The 14,376-nt window shown below is 44.7% G+C and overlaps 1 protein-coding gene across 1 annotated transcript in view; it reads right to left on the reverse strand.

Moving 5' to 3' along the window:
• Positions 1 to 7,463: 7,463 nt before the first annotated feature.
• The window catches only part of LOC139416458 (NOC2-like nucleolar associated transcriptional repressor), a 39,476-nt gene continuing 32,563 nt past the window's right edge, over positions 7,464 to 14,376 (reverse strand). Inside the window, exons 18-19 of the mRNA XM_071165074.1 lie at positions 12,151 to 12,261; positions 7,464 to 7,886 (exon numbers count right to left, since the gene is read on the reverse strand). Coding sequence (XP_071021175.1) covers positions 7,729 to 7,886; positions 12,151 to 12,261 — 269 coding nt within the window. The 3' untranslated portion in view covers positions 7,464 to 7,728. The remainder of the gene's footprint in view (positions 7,887 to 12,150; positions 12,262 to 14,376) is intronic.

The following is a 14,376-nucleotide window of genomic DNA, read 5'->3' on the forward strand; positions in this document are numbered from 1 at the left end:
CATTTCCTCAACCAGCTTCATGATGTAGTCACCTGGAATGCATTTCAATTAACAGGTGTGCCTTGTTAAAAGTTAATTTGTGCAATTTCTTTCCTTCTTAATGCATCTGAGCCAATCAGTTGTGTTGTGACAAGGTAGGGGTGGTATACAGAAGATAGCCCTATTTGATAAAAGACCAAGTCCATATTATGGCAAGAACAGTTCAAATAAGCAAAGAGAAACGACAGTCCATCATTACCTTAAGACATGAGGGTCAGTCAATGCGGAAAATTTCAAGAACTTTGTGCAGTTGCAAAAACCATTGAGCGCTATGAAACTGGCTCTCATGAGGACCGCCCCAGGAATGGAAGACCCCCGAGTTCCCTCTGCTGCAGAGGACAAGTGCATTAGAGTTACCAGCCTCAGAAATCGCCAATTGACTGCACCTCAGATTGCAGCCCAATTAAATGCTTCACGGAGTTCAAGTAACAGACACACCTCAACATCAACTGTTCAGAGGAGACAGCGTGAATAAGGCCTTTGTGGTCAAATTGCAGCAAAGAAACCACTACTAAAAAACAAGAAGAGACTTGCTTGGGCAAAGACACACAAGCGATGGACATTAGACCGGTGGAAATCTGTCCTTTGGTCTGATGAGTCCAAATTTGAGATTTTTGGTTCCAACCTCCGTGTCTTTGTGAGACAGAGTAGGTGAACAGATGATCTCCGCTTGTGTGTTTCCCATCGTGAAGCATGGAGGAGGTGGTGGGATGGTGTGTGGGTGCTTTGCTGGTGACACTGTTAGTAATTTATTTAGAATTTAAGGCACACTTAACCAGCATGGCTACCACAGCATTTTGCAGCGATACGCTATTCCATCTGGTGTGCACTATGTTTTTAACAGGAAAATGATTCAACACACCTCCAGGCTGTGCAAGGGGTATTTGACGAAGGAGAGTGATGGAGTGCTGCATCAGATGACCTGGCCTCCACAGTCACCTGACCTCAAACCAATTGAGGTGGTTTGGGATGAGTTGGTCCGCAGTGTCATTACATTTTATTTATCTGACATGTACTTTACTCGCATAAAAAGGTTGTATGGAAACCTGGTTACTGTGGTTAATTGCCACATGTAGAATATTGGCCTGTTGGAAATTACAACACCCTACTACATTGCACAGTTCAGCTGGATCTGATTTATCTCTAGAGAAACTGTGCAGTGTGTGCATTGAGCTCCCAGTAAAAACCGAACGAACTGGTCAATTCGGGGTTTTTTTAACCGAAAAAGAACCATTTCGGTTAATCACTCAGATGTCCGAAAAGCTGATTTCACTGGCCAATTGTCCCGGAGGAGACAATTGTGAAATAATGCTTTTTAGCCTATTCTTTGATGGATACCAGTCGATGTAAATACATTTGACTTTTCATGCTTATTGGTCTATAGGTTAATTTGCATCATTTTGAGGAATTAAATTGGCACATGTACAGTAGTCGAGATTCGTTATGCATCTTATCACACGTGTACAGCACACAGATACAGAGCCTTTGAGCAGAAATCTGTCAGACAGTACCAGAGCTGCTGCTACAGCATCTCAAACAGCAAATGCATAAGCAACGAATGGCAGGCTTCATCAGCGTGTCACACACCACTTTGCAATGAGCTGTAGGCAGTTTTCATTTTGAAAACATGTACTTAATTGTTTGAAACTGGAACGTTTTACTCCATATTGAGGCATCTCTTACCTTGCTTCAAAATAGCCTAGCCAAAATCAGACCATATCCGTGGAGGCAAATATTTTATACTGAGCAAAAATATAATTTCAAAAGATTTTACTGAGTTACAGTTCATATTAGGAAATCAGCCAATTGAAATAAATCCATTAGGCCCTATTCTATGGATTTCATATGACTGATCACAGATACCTTAAAAAAAAGTAGGGGCTAGGATCAGAAAACCAGTCAGTATCTGGTGTGACCACCATTCACCTCATGAAGCGCAACATATCTCCTTCGCATTGAGTTGATCAGGCAGTTGATTCTGGCCTGTGGAATGTTGTCCCACTTCTCTTCAATGGCTGTGTTTGAAGTTACTGGATATTGGCGGGAACTGGAAAATGCTGTCGCTCAAGTCAATCCAGAGCATCCCAAACATGCTCAACGGGTGATATGTTTGATGAGTATGCAGGACATGGAAGAACTGGGACATTTTCAGCATCCAGTAATTGTGTACAGATCCTTGCGACATGAGGCTGTGCATTATCATGCTGAAACATGAGGTGATGGAGGTGGAGGAACGGTACGACAATGGTATTTAGGACCTTGTCATGGTATCTCTGTCCATTCAAAGTGTCATCGATAAAATGCAATTGCATTCGTTGTCTGTAGTTTACGCCTACCAATACCATAATTACACTGCCAAATCGCTCGGCCACACAACGCAATACACGTACGTGGTCTGTGGTTGTGAGGCCTGTTGGACGTAATGCCAAATTCTCTAAAACGACGTTGGAGGCAGCTTATGGTAGAGAAATAAACATTTCATTCTCTGGCAACAGCTCTGGTGGACATTCCTGCAGTCAGCATGCCAATTGCACACTTCCTCAAAACGTGAAACATCTGTGGCATTGTGGGACAAAACTGCAGATTTTAGAGTTGTCTTTTACTGTCCCCAACACAAGGTGCACCTGTGTAATGATCAAGCTGTTTAATCAGCTCCTTGACATGCCACACCTGTCAGGTGGATGGATTATCTTGGCAAAGAAGAAATGCTCACTAACACTGATATAAACACATTTGTGCACAACATTTGAGAAAAATAAGCTTTTTTTGCTTATGGAGAATTTCTGGGACCTTTTATTTCAGCTCATGAAACATGGGACCAGCACTTTACATGTGGTATTTATATTTTTGTTCAGTAAATATAAACTTTTATTGTCCACTAGGCCTAACCAAAGGAACAATCGCCATAATATTAGCAACCCATGCTAGTTGTTGTTAGATCTCCCATCTTGCTAAATTTCTAACAAATATTTTATTCTCTATCACATGAAACTGCTAGCATGTGCGGTGCGTTGTGATAGGCTAATGTTGTTTTCCCATTAATTGCATTATGGCATTTACATTGGCGCGTATCCTACTGTCTTGTGCACATTGCTGCGCATAGGTGAATACAGTTTAACATTTTAAACTAAAGTCTGATCTGTTTGGAATAGGCTATTTCTTTCACGACAAGCGGACTAATTGAATATATCAACTTTTCTACTATGGGAGATAGTAACGTTAGACTGTAATAGGCTACTGATTTTGCTGTTCGTTACTCATCTAGTTGGCTGAGGAAAAGTAAAATGTCGACAATTCTAACATCTTCAAAGTCATCATGATAATTTGCTAAGGACCGTTTAAATAAAGGTTAAATTAGATATATTTTTTAAATCGTTCCAACCTCCACTTGCATGTTCTGTTAATATGAATTACCATAATCTAAATGTGATTTGTCATTCTGAGCACCGTGGGTGGACGTCCTAATCAGGTTATGCATCCAATGCACATGGGTCCGGTAAATGTTTCAAAATGTCCAGTAAATTAAAATGCTGATCAAATGTCGGGCGCCACATTTTCCAAATGGAAACCCTTTCATGCACACACCCTTTAAAACGGTCTTATAGATACACTGCAAAAAATATTAGATATTTATCAAGGAACGGTCTCTTTTGTCTGGTTAGAAAACCACGAGACAAATGTCTTGCTGCTAGGCTTTAGGTGGAATTTTAGCCATATTGCTCATACCTATCCAGTCCTTTCAGATCTATACAAGTGCCTAGGGGTTGTTAATGAATGTTCCAATGTTACCTTGATACACTCACTACCAGAAGGAAGGAGGGAATGAGTGGAGGGGGAGAGCAGAGGAAGGAGTCCACTCTCCTTCCTTTTTATAGAGGCAGTCTGAAGAAGCAGTGGAAGGAGAGGAGTAATGATATAGAGGCAGTCTGAAGAAGCAGGGGAAGGAGGAGAGAAGTAATGATATAGAGGCAGTCTGAAGAAGCAGAGGAAGGAGGAGTAATGATATAGGCAGTCTGAAGAAGCAGAGGCAGTCTGAAGAAGCAGAGGAAGGAGGAGAGGAGTAATGATATAGAGGCAGTTTGAAGAAGCAGAGGAAGGAGGAGATGAGTAATGATATAGAGGCAGTCTGAAGAAGCAGAGGAAGGAGGAGAGGAGGAATGATATAGAGGCAGTCTGAAGAAGCAGAGGAAGGAGGAGAGGAGTAATGACATAGAGGCAGTTTGAAGAAGCAGAGGAAGGAGGAGTAATGATAGAGACAGTCTGAAGAAGCAGAGGAAGGAGGACAGTAATGATATAGAGGCAGTCTGAAGTAGCAGAGGAAGGAGGAGAGGAGTAATGATAGAGGCAGTCTGAAGCAGAGGAAGGATGAGAGGAGTAATGATAGAGGCAGTCTGAAAAAGCAGAGGCAGTCTGAAGAAGCAGAGGAAGGAGGAGTAATGATAGAGGCAGTCTGAAGAAGCAGAGGAAGGAGGAGTAATGATAGAGGCAGTCTGAAGCAGAGGAAGGATGAGAGGAGTAATGATAGAGGCAGTCTGAAAAAGCAGAGGCAGTCTGAAGAAGCAGAGGAAGGAGGAGAGGAATAATGATAGAGGCAGTTTGAAGAAGCAGAGGAAGGAGGAGAGGAATAATGATATAGAGGCAGTCTGAAGAAGCAGAGGAAGGAGGAGTAATGATAGAGGCAGTCTGAAGAAGCAGAGGAAGGAGGAGAGTAATGATATAGAGGCAGTCTGAAGCAGAGGAAGGATGAGAGGAGTAATGATAGAGGCAGTCTGAAAAAGCAGAGGCAGTCTGAAGAAGCAGAGGAAGGAGGAGTAATGATAGAGGCAGTCTGAAGAAGCAGAGGAAGGAGGAGAGGAGTAATGATATAGAGGCAGTTTGAAGAAGCAGAGGAAGGAGGAGAGAAGTAATGATATAGAGGCAGTCTGAAGCAGAGGAAGGAGAAGAGTAATGATAGAGGCAGTCTGAAGAAGCAGAGGAAGGAGGAGAGGAGTAATGATATAGAGGCAGTTTGAAGAAGCAGAGGAAGGAGGAGAGGAGTAATGATAGAGTGAAGAAGCAGAGGAAGGAGGAGAGGAGTAATGATATAGAGGCAGTCTGAAGAAGCAGAGGCAGTCTGAAGAAGCAGAGGAAGGAGGAGAGGAGTAATGATAGAGGCATTCTGAAGAAGCAGAGGAAGGAGGAGAGGAGTAATGATAGAGGCAGTGAAGAAGCAGAGGAAGGAGGAGAGGAGTAATAGAGGCAGTGAAGAAGCAGAGGAAGGAGGATAGGAGTAATGATATAGAGGAAGTGAATAAGCAGAGGAAGGAGGAGAGGAGTAATGATAGAGGCAGTCTGAAGCAGAGGAAGGATGAGAGGAGTAATGATATAGAGGCAGTTTGAAGAAGCAGAGGAAGGATGAGAGGAGTAATGCTATAGAGGCAGTCTGAAGAAGCAGAGGAAGGAGGAGTAATGATAGAGGCAGTTTGAAAAAGCAGAGGAAGGAGTAATGATAGAGGCAGTCTGAAGAAGCAGAGGCAGTCTGAAGAAGCAGAGGAAGGAAGAGAGTAATGATATAGAGGCAGTCTGAAGCAGAGGAAGGATGAGAGGAGTAATGATAGAGGCAGTCTGAAAAAGCAGATGCAGTCTGAAGAAGCAGAGGAAGGAGGAGTAATGATAGAGGCAGTTGGAAAAAGCAGAGGAAGGAGGAGTAATGATAGAGGCAGTCTGAAGAAGCAGAGGCAGTCTGAAGAAGCAGAGGAAGGAAGAGAGTAATGATATAGAGGCAGTCTGAAGCAGAGGAAGGATGAGAGGAGTAATGATATAGAGGCAGTCTGAAGAAGCAGAGGAAGGAGGAGAGGAGTAATGATAGAGAGTGAAGAAGCAGAGGAAGGAGGAGAGGAGTAATGATATAGAGGCAGTCTGAAGAAGCAGAGGAAGGAGGAGTAATGATAGAGGCAGTCTGAAGAAGCAGAGGCAGTCTGAAGAAGCAGAGGAAGGAGGAGAGGAGTAATGATATAGAGGCAGTTTAAAGAAGCATAGGAAGGAGGAGAGGAGTAATGATAGAGGCAGTGAATAAGCAGAGGAAGGAGGAGAGGAGTAATGATATAGAGGCAGTCTGAAGAAGCAGAGGAAGGAGGAGAGGAGTAATGATATAGAGGCAGTTTGAAGAAGCAGAGGAAGGAGAGGAGTAATGATAGAGGCAGTCTGAAGAAGCAGAGGCAGTCTGAAGAAGCAGAGGAAGGAGGAGAGGAGTAATGATAGAGGCAGTGAAGAAGCAGAGGAAGGAGGAGTAATAATAGAGGCAGTGAAGAAGCAGAGGAAGGAGGAGAGGAGTAATGATGAAAAAGCAGAGGCAGTCTGAAGAAGCAGAGGAAGGAGGAGTAATGATAGAGGCAGTCTGAAAAAGCATAGGCAGTCTGAAGAAGCAGAGGAAGGAGGAGAGGAGTAATGATAGAGGCAGTGAAGAAGCAGAGGAAGGAGGAGAGGAGTAATGATAGAGGCAGTCTGAAGAAGCAGAGGAAGGAGAGTAACGATAGAGGCAGTCTGAAGAAGCAGTGGAAGGAGGAAAAGAGTAACGATATAGAGGCAGTCTGAAGAAGCAGTGGAAGGAGGAAAAGAGTAACGATAGAGGCAGTCTGAAGAAGCAGTGGAAGGAGGAAAAGAGTAACGATATAGAGGCAGTCTGAAGAAGCAGTGGAAGGAGGAAAAGAGTAACGATATAGAGGCAGTCTGAAGAAGCAGTGGAAGGAGGAAAAGAGTAACGATATAGAGGCAGCCTGAAGAAGCAGTGGAAGGAGGAAAAGAGTAACGATATAGAGGCAGTCTGAAGAAGCAGTGGAAGGAGGAAAAGAGTAACGATATAGAGGCAGTCTGAAGAAGCAGTGGAAGGAGGAAAAGAGTAACGATATAGAGGCAGTCTGAAGAAGCAGTGGAAGGAGGAAAAGAGTAACGATATAGAGGCAATCTGAAGAAGCAGTGGAAGGATAAGGGAAGGAAATGTAGTGATGGTGCAGAAAATGAGGATTAAGCGTGTGTGTGTGTGTGTTAGTTGGCAAGGAAACAGACACAGTCTGTGTTCCTGCTTCACCACCTGGGCAGAGAAGACTGGCAAGACATCAGACATGGCCGTGCCTGCCTGGCACACTGCTGCCCTGGGGCTGGAACCCCTCCCCCATACCCAGCACAGCCCACCATAGGATAGCACAGCCCAGCTACAGTATAGTCAAGCCCTTTCTTCTAACAAATTACCTTTACTAAAGGCAACCCTAGTAAATGCACAGGAAACCCTAGTTCAAAACAGGATAACACAGGTGCTCATGTACTTGCACACGCACACACTTATTGGCTACAACCCACCACACTTGTTCATTCACAATCCTGTACACTGAAATGAACAATGCATACATGCATCAGTAGGGTATCTCACTAAGAAACAAACAAATAGGTCTAGGAATTATTTTTTATTTTATACAATTGCATGGTCAGTTTGTAATGTGCAATTGCATTAAGAACATGTTTGTACTGTACACATTGATGGAGCAAACCAAAACAAGTTATAGTAGAAAGGAGTCCACAGGGAAAGTAGTAATGATTGAATGTACGGAAAGATGGGCTCCGAGCCAACACTCTTCTCTCCACCCCCAATCGTTGTGTGTGTGTGTGTGTGTGTGTCTATATATATATATATATATATATATGAGTCACAGTGTGTCAGTCCTGGTCGGAGAGCTCCAGGTCTTCCACCAAGTCCTCGTCTCCCTCTGCCAACTCTTTCAGAGCCATGCTAGACAGCTGTTTGGGTGACTTCGAGGCTTTAGCCCCCTCTTCTTCTTCTTCATCATCATCATCATCACCACCACCACCATCATCTATAGAGACAGGAGAAAGAAGAGCATGAAAGAGGGATTCATTTAAAAGGGGCACTCTGGGATTCAAACAATGCCAAAGTCTAAAAATCTGGGCCTATGTACCAATCCCTGATTACCCCTTAAGTAGGAGTGATCACTGTCTGGAACACCAAGTTAGAATTATTTTTGTTTTTCATACTGATGTTATACGATAACTTTAAACATGTAGAAAACAAAATCACACCACAAGACAATATCAGGCAGCAATGTATGTAAATAGCTTGTTCTGAAATGTGATTGGGATTAGTTCTGCCCAAAATGGGGTTGAGTGGAGAATATGGCAGGTTCCCTTTACATGGAGTGAACAATATGTTGGAAGCTCCCCTCAGTTCAATTGGAAGGCTAGGTGGCGCCATCACCATTTTGATTACACCCCATCAAATTCCTTACAGATCTGTCAACACAAGTGTTAGGAGGCTGGAGATCAATTCTGGACCAGGCCTGTACGTGTCCTCTAATACTCACACTAGTGTGCAGACCCAAACCAAACCGTACTCCGCTGACTTGCATGTTCCATTTTCACATGAGCCTTTCCGTCACAGTTCCAGAAACTACAGTGGATGTGTAACCAGGCCAGTTCCACTCTTTATACCCCTGTTACCTCCTTTGTCCCACCCCCCACACATGCGGTGACCTCACCCATTACAACCAGCATGTCCAGAGATACAACCTCTCTCATCATCACCCAGTGCCTGGGCTTACCTCCGCTGTACCCGCACCCCACCATACCCCTGTTTGCGCATTATGCCCTGAATATATTCTACCATGCCCAGAAACCTGCTCCTCTTATTCTCTGTCCCCAACGCCCTAGGCGACCAGTTTTGATAGCCTTCAGCCGCACCCTCATACTACTCCTTCTCTGTTCCGCGGGTGATGTGGAGGTAAACCCAGGCCCTGCATGTCCCCAGGCACCCTCATTTGTTGACTTCTGTGATCGAAAAAGCCTTGGTTTCATGCATGTCAACATCAGAAGCCTCCTCCCTAAGTTTGTCTTACTCACTGCTCTAGCACACTCTGCTAACCCTGATGTCCTTGCCGTGTCTGAATCCTGGCTCAGGAAGGCCACCAAAAATTCTGAGATTTCCATACCCAACTATAACATCTTCCGTCAAGATAGAACTGCCAAAGGAGGAGGAGTTGCAGTCTACTGCAGAGAGAGCCTGCAAAGTAATGTCATACTTTCCAGGTCCATACCCAAACAGTTCGAACTACTAATTTTGAAAATTACTCTCTCCAGAAATAAGTCTCTCACTGTTGCCGCCTGCTACCGACCCCCCTCAGCTCCCAGCTGTGCCCTGGACACCATTTGTGAATTGATCGCCCCCCATCTAGCTTCAGAGTTTGTTCTGTTAGGTGACCTAAACTGGGATATGCTTAACACCCCGGCAGTCCTACAATCTAAGCTAGATGCCCTCAATCTCACTCAAATCATCAAGGAACCCACCAGGTACAACCCTAACTCTGTAAACAAGGGCACCCTCATTGACGTCATCCTGACCAACTGGCCCTCCAAATACACCTCCGCTGTCTTCAACCAGGATCTCAGCGATCACTGCCTCATTGCCTGTATCCGCTACGGAGCCGCAGTCAAACGACCACCCCTCATCACTGTCAAACGCTCCCTAAAACACTTCTGTGAGCAGGCCTTTCTAATCGACCTGGCCCGGGTATCCTGGAAGGACATTGACCTCATCCCGTCAGTTGAGGATGCCTGGTCTTTCTTTAAAAGTAACTTCCTCACCATTTTAGATAAGCATGCTCCGTTCAAAAAATGCAGAACTAAGAACAGATATAGCCCCTGGTTCACTCCAGACCTGACTGCCCTCGACCAGCACAAAAACATCCTGTGGCGGACTGCACTAACATCGAACAGTCCCCGCGATATGCAACTGTTCAGGGAAGTCAGGAACCAATACACACAGTCAGTCAGGAAAGCTAAAGCCAACTTCTTCAGGCAGAAGTTTGCATCCTGTAGCTCCAACTCCAAAAAGTTCTGGGACACTGTGAAGTCCATGGAGAACAAGAGCACCTCCTCCCAGCTGCCCACTGCACTGAGGCTAGGTAACACGGTCACCACCGATAAATCCATGATTATCGAAAACTTCAACAAGCATTTCTCAACGGCTGGCCATGCCTTCCGCCTGGCTACTCCAACCTCGTCCAACAGCTCCCCCCCCCCCGCAGCTACTCGCCCAAGCCTCTCCAGGTTCTCCTTTACCCAAATCCAGATAGCAGATGTTCTGAAAGAGCTGCAAAACCTGGACCCGTACAAATCAGCTGGGCTTGACAATCTGGACCCTCTATTCCTGAAACTATCCGCCGCCATTGTCGCAACCCCTATTACCAGCCTGTTCAACCTCTCTTTCATATCGTCTGAGATCCCCAAGGATTGGAAAGCTGCCGCAGTCATCCCCCTCTTCAAAGGGGGCGACACCCTGGACCCAAACTGTTACAGACCAATATCCATCCTGCCCTGCCTATCTAAGGTCTTCGAAAGCCAAGTCAACAAACAGATCACTGACCATCTTGAATCCCACCGTACCTTCTCCGCTGTGCAATCTGGTTTCCGAGCTGGTCACGGGTGTACCTCAGCCACGCTCAAGGTGCTAAACGATATCATAACCGCCATCGATAAAAGACAGTACTGTGCAGCCGTCTTCATAGACCTTGCCAAGGCTTTCGACTCTGTCAATCACCGTATTCTTATTGGCAGACTCAGTAGCCTCGGTTTTTCGAATGACTGCCTTGCCTGGTTCACCAATTACTTTGCAGACAGAGTTCAGTGTGTCAAATCGGAGGGCATGCTGTCCGGTCCTCTGGCAGTCTCTATGGGGGTGCCACAGGGCTCAATTCTCGGGCCGACTCTCTTCTCTGTATATATCAATGATGTTTCTCATGCTGCGGGCGATTCCCTGATCCACCTCTACGCAGACGACACCATTCTATATACTTCCGGCCCGTCCTTGGACACTGTGCTATCTAACCTCCAAACGAGCTTCAATGCCATACAGCACTCCTTCCGTGGCCTCCAACTGCTCTTAAACGCTAGTAAAACCAAATGCATGCTTTTCAACCGTTCGCTGCCTGCACCCGCACGCCTGACCAGCATCACCACCCTGGATGGTTCCGACCTTGAATATGTGGACATCTATAAGTACCTAGGTGTCTGGCTAGACTCTAAACTCTCCTTCCAGACCCATATCAAACATCTCCAATCGAAAATCAAATCAAGAGTCGGCTTTCTATTCCGCAACAAAGCCTCCTTCACTCACGCCGCCAAACTTACCCTAGTAAAACTGACTATCCTACCGATCCTCGACTTCGGCGATGTCATCTACAAAATTGCTTCCAACACTCTACTCAGCAAACTGGATGCAGTTTATCACAGTGCCATCCGTTTTGTCACTAAAGCACCTTATACCACCCACCACTGCGACTTGTATGCTCTAATCGGCTGGCCCTCGCTACATATTCGTCGCCAGACCCACTGGCTCCAGCTCATCTACAAGTCCATGCTAGGTAAAGCTCCGCCTTATCTCAGTTCACTGGTTACGATGGCAACACCCATCCGTAGCACGCGCTCCAGCAGGTGTATCTCACTGATCATCCCTAAAGCCAACACCTCATTTGGCCGCCTTTCGTTCCAGTTCTCTGCTGCCTGTGATTGGAACGAATTGCAAAAATCACTGAAGTTGGAGACTTTTATCTCCCTCACCAACTTCAAACATCTGCTATCTGAGCAGCTAACCGATCGCTGCAGCTGTACATAGTCTATTGGTAAATAGCCCACCCATTTTCACCTACCTCATCCCCATACTGTTTTTATTTATTTATTTTTCTGCTCTTTTGCACGCCAATATCTCTACCTTTACATAACCATCTGATCATTTATCACTCCAGTGTTAATCTGCATAATTGTAATTATTTGCCTACCTTCTCATGCCTTTTGCACACAATGTATATATAGACTCCCCTTTTTTCTACTGTGTTATTGACTTGTTAATTGTTTACTCCATGTGTAACTCTGTGTTGTCTGTTCACACTGCTATGCCTTATCTTGGCCAGGTCGCAGTTGCAAATGAGAACTTGTTCTCAACTAGCCTACCTGGTTAAATAAAGGTGAAATAAAAAATAAAATAAAAAGTCCAGTCCAGCTTGGTTCAGCTCAGTAGTGTGGAAAGCACATCTTTGTCCTGCTCTGTGAGAGAGAAGCCAGTCCACAAACCTGAAGCACCATCATGGTCTTCCCCCACCCCCTCATCGTCGCTCAGGTCAGACAGCTCTTGAAGAAGATCAGCATCATCGTCATCCTCCTCGTCAGAGCCTCCCTTTTTGTCTGGCAAGAAGAAAGAGAAATCCAATATCAAGTAACAGTTACTACTCCTCATTAGCTTTGACTTGGTTTTAATCAGATCGGGGTTTCCGTATGGAAAATGTGCTGCCGGATATTTGACCGACAACATTTCATTTACCGGACAGTATAGAAATTTACCGGATATGCACTGGGTGCATAACCTGATTAGGGGTTCCACCCACGGTGATCAGAAATACAGAAATCACATTTAGAATATGGTTATTCATATTAACAGAACATGCAAGTTGAGGATTCAATGATGTGCGGTCCTTCTTAACGAATTCGGATGTGCACTTTGAACATGTTAGAATAACTGTCCACATTTACTTTTCCTCAGCCAACAAGACGAGTAACAAAACAGCAAAATCACTAGTCTTTGTCAATCTACTAGAAAAGTTTAGGCTACCTATTCTATTGGTCAGTTTGTCGAGAAAGAAATAGTCTATTCCAAACCGACTCTGGGACAGCTGTGGGACGATAAGATGAAAATTCATACAACCAGTACATATAAAATAAAAACAAAAAATGCAATGAATCTGATGCAACAGATCAGAACGTTTAGCAATTCTTTTTTAAATAAACTATTATTTATTCACATTATAAGAGCAGAAATGAACATAAGGTAGTAGACTTCACACAAATGTTCGTTCCATAACGCAATTAGCGGGAAAACACCATTGCCAAACGGGCAATGCACAAGCGAGCGGCTTCATGTGACAGATGAAAATATCAGTTTAGAAAGACCGAAGATCTAATAGGCTATTTTGAAGCAAGGTAAGACATGCCTCATAATATGCATTAAAACATTCAGGTTTCAAACAATTAAGTAGGTTTTCAAAATGCATACTGCCTCCAGCTCATTACAATGTGGTGTGATGCGCTGATGAAGCCTGCCTTCCCCTGCCATTTGATGCCGCGTTCAAAACATCTGGGAACTTGAGGGCCTTCCGGGTGGCTCAGCTGATCCAGGTTCGATCCCGGGCTGTGTCGCAGCCGGCCGTGACCGGGAGACCCATGAGGCGGCGTCCGGGTTAGGGGAGGGTTTGGCAGGTTGGGATGTCCTTGTCCCATCGCACTCTAGCGACGCCTATGGCGGACCGGGCGCATGCACGCAGACACAGTCGCCAGTTGGACGGTGATTCCTCCGACAAATTGGTGCGGCTGGCTTCTGGGTTAAGCGTTAGGTGCGGCTTGGCAGGGTCGTGTTTCGGAGGACGTATGGCTCTCGACCTTAGCCTTTCCCAAGTTCCTACAGGAGTTGCAACGATGGGACAAGACTAACTACAAATTGGATATCAAGAAATTGGGGAGAAAAAGGGGCACTTACGACTTCAGTGCATTCAACTGAAAAAATAAATAAAAATAGCAGCGACTGGAGAGAAAAGTTTTGAACGGTCATCCAATTCGGGAACTGTCTTCTTTCCCAGTTGTCTTGAAAGCACCACAAGATGCTGCAGCAGCTCTTGTGCTGTCTGTTCGACTCAAAGGATCAATATCTGTATGCTGTACGCCAGAGATCATCAACTAGATTCAGCCGCAGGCCAATTTTTTCTTGAGCAGATGGTTTGGGGGCCAGAACATAATTACAAATCATTTGTAGATGGAAAATTGACCTCAAGATGGCCAAACAGATAAGAGTATAATGTTTGACTAAAACAATCATTTCAAACGCTGCTTACATTTGTAGACGATCTTGTTTCTCTCTATTATGTGTGGGAATAATTGGGAACAGATTTCTTAAAATCACTTGGAGCTGATTTCCCAGTGTCCTAAGTCTATTATGTCAAACAATAAAATATATATATATATATATTTAAATGTGCTCCTTGGGGGCAAAACTACCCGCCAGTTGGGGAACCCTGCTCTACGGGTGTGATAAATAAGATACATCATGAATATACTGTACATATGCGCCAATATAATTAAACAAAATTATGTAAATCAACCAATAAGTATGACCAGTCAAATGCATTTCCATTGACTGGCATTTCCATCCATGAATAGGCAAAAAAGCATAATTTTGCAACGGGAGGTAGTTTCACGAGCCAATGTTAACTAGTGTTAACACAATGACTGGAAGTTAATCGTATCTACTAG

This window comes from Oncorhynchus clarkii, chromosome 9 (assembly GCF_045791955.1).
Source record: "Oncorhynchus clarkii lewisi isolate Uvic-CL-2024 chromosome 9, UVic_Ocla_1.0, whole genome shotgun sequence".
NCBI classification, from domain to species: Eukaryota; Metazoa; Chordata; class Actinopteri; order Salmoniformes; family Salmonidae; genus Oncorhynchus; species Oncorhynchus clarkii.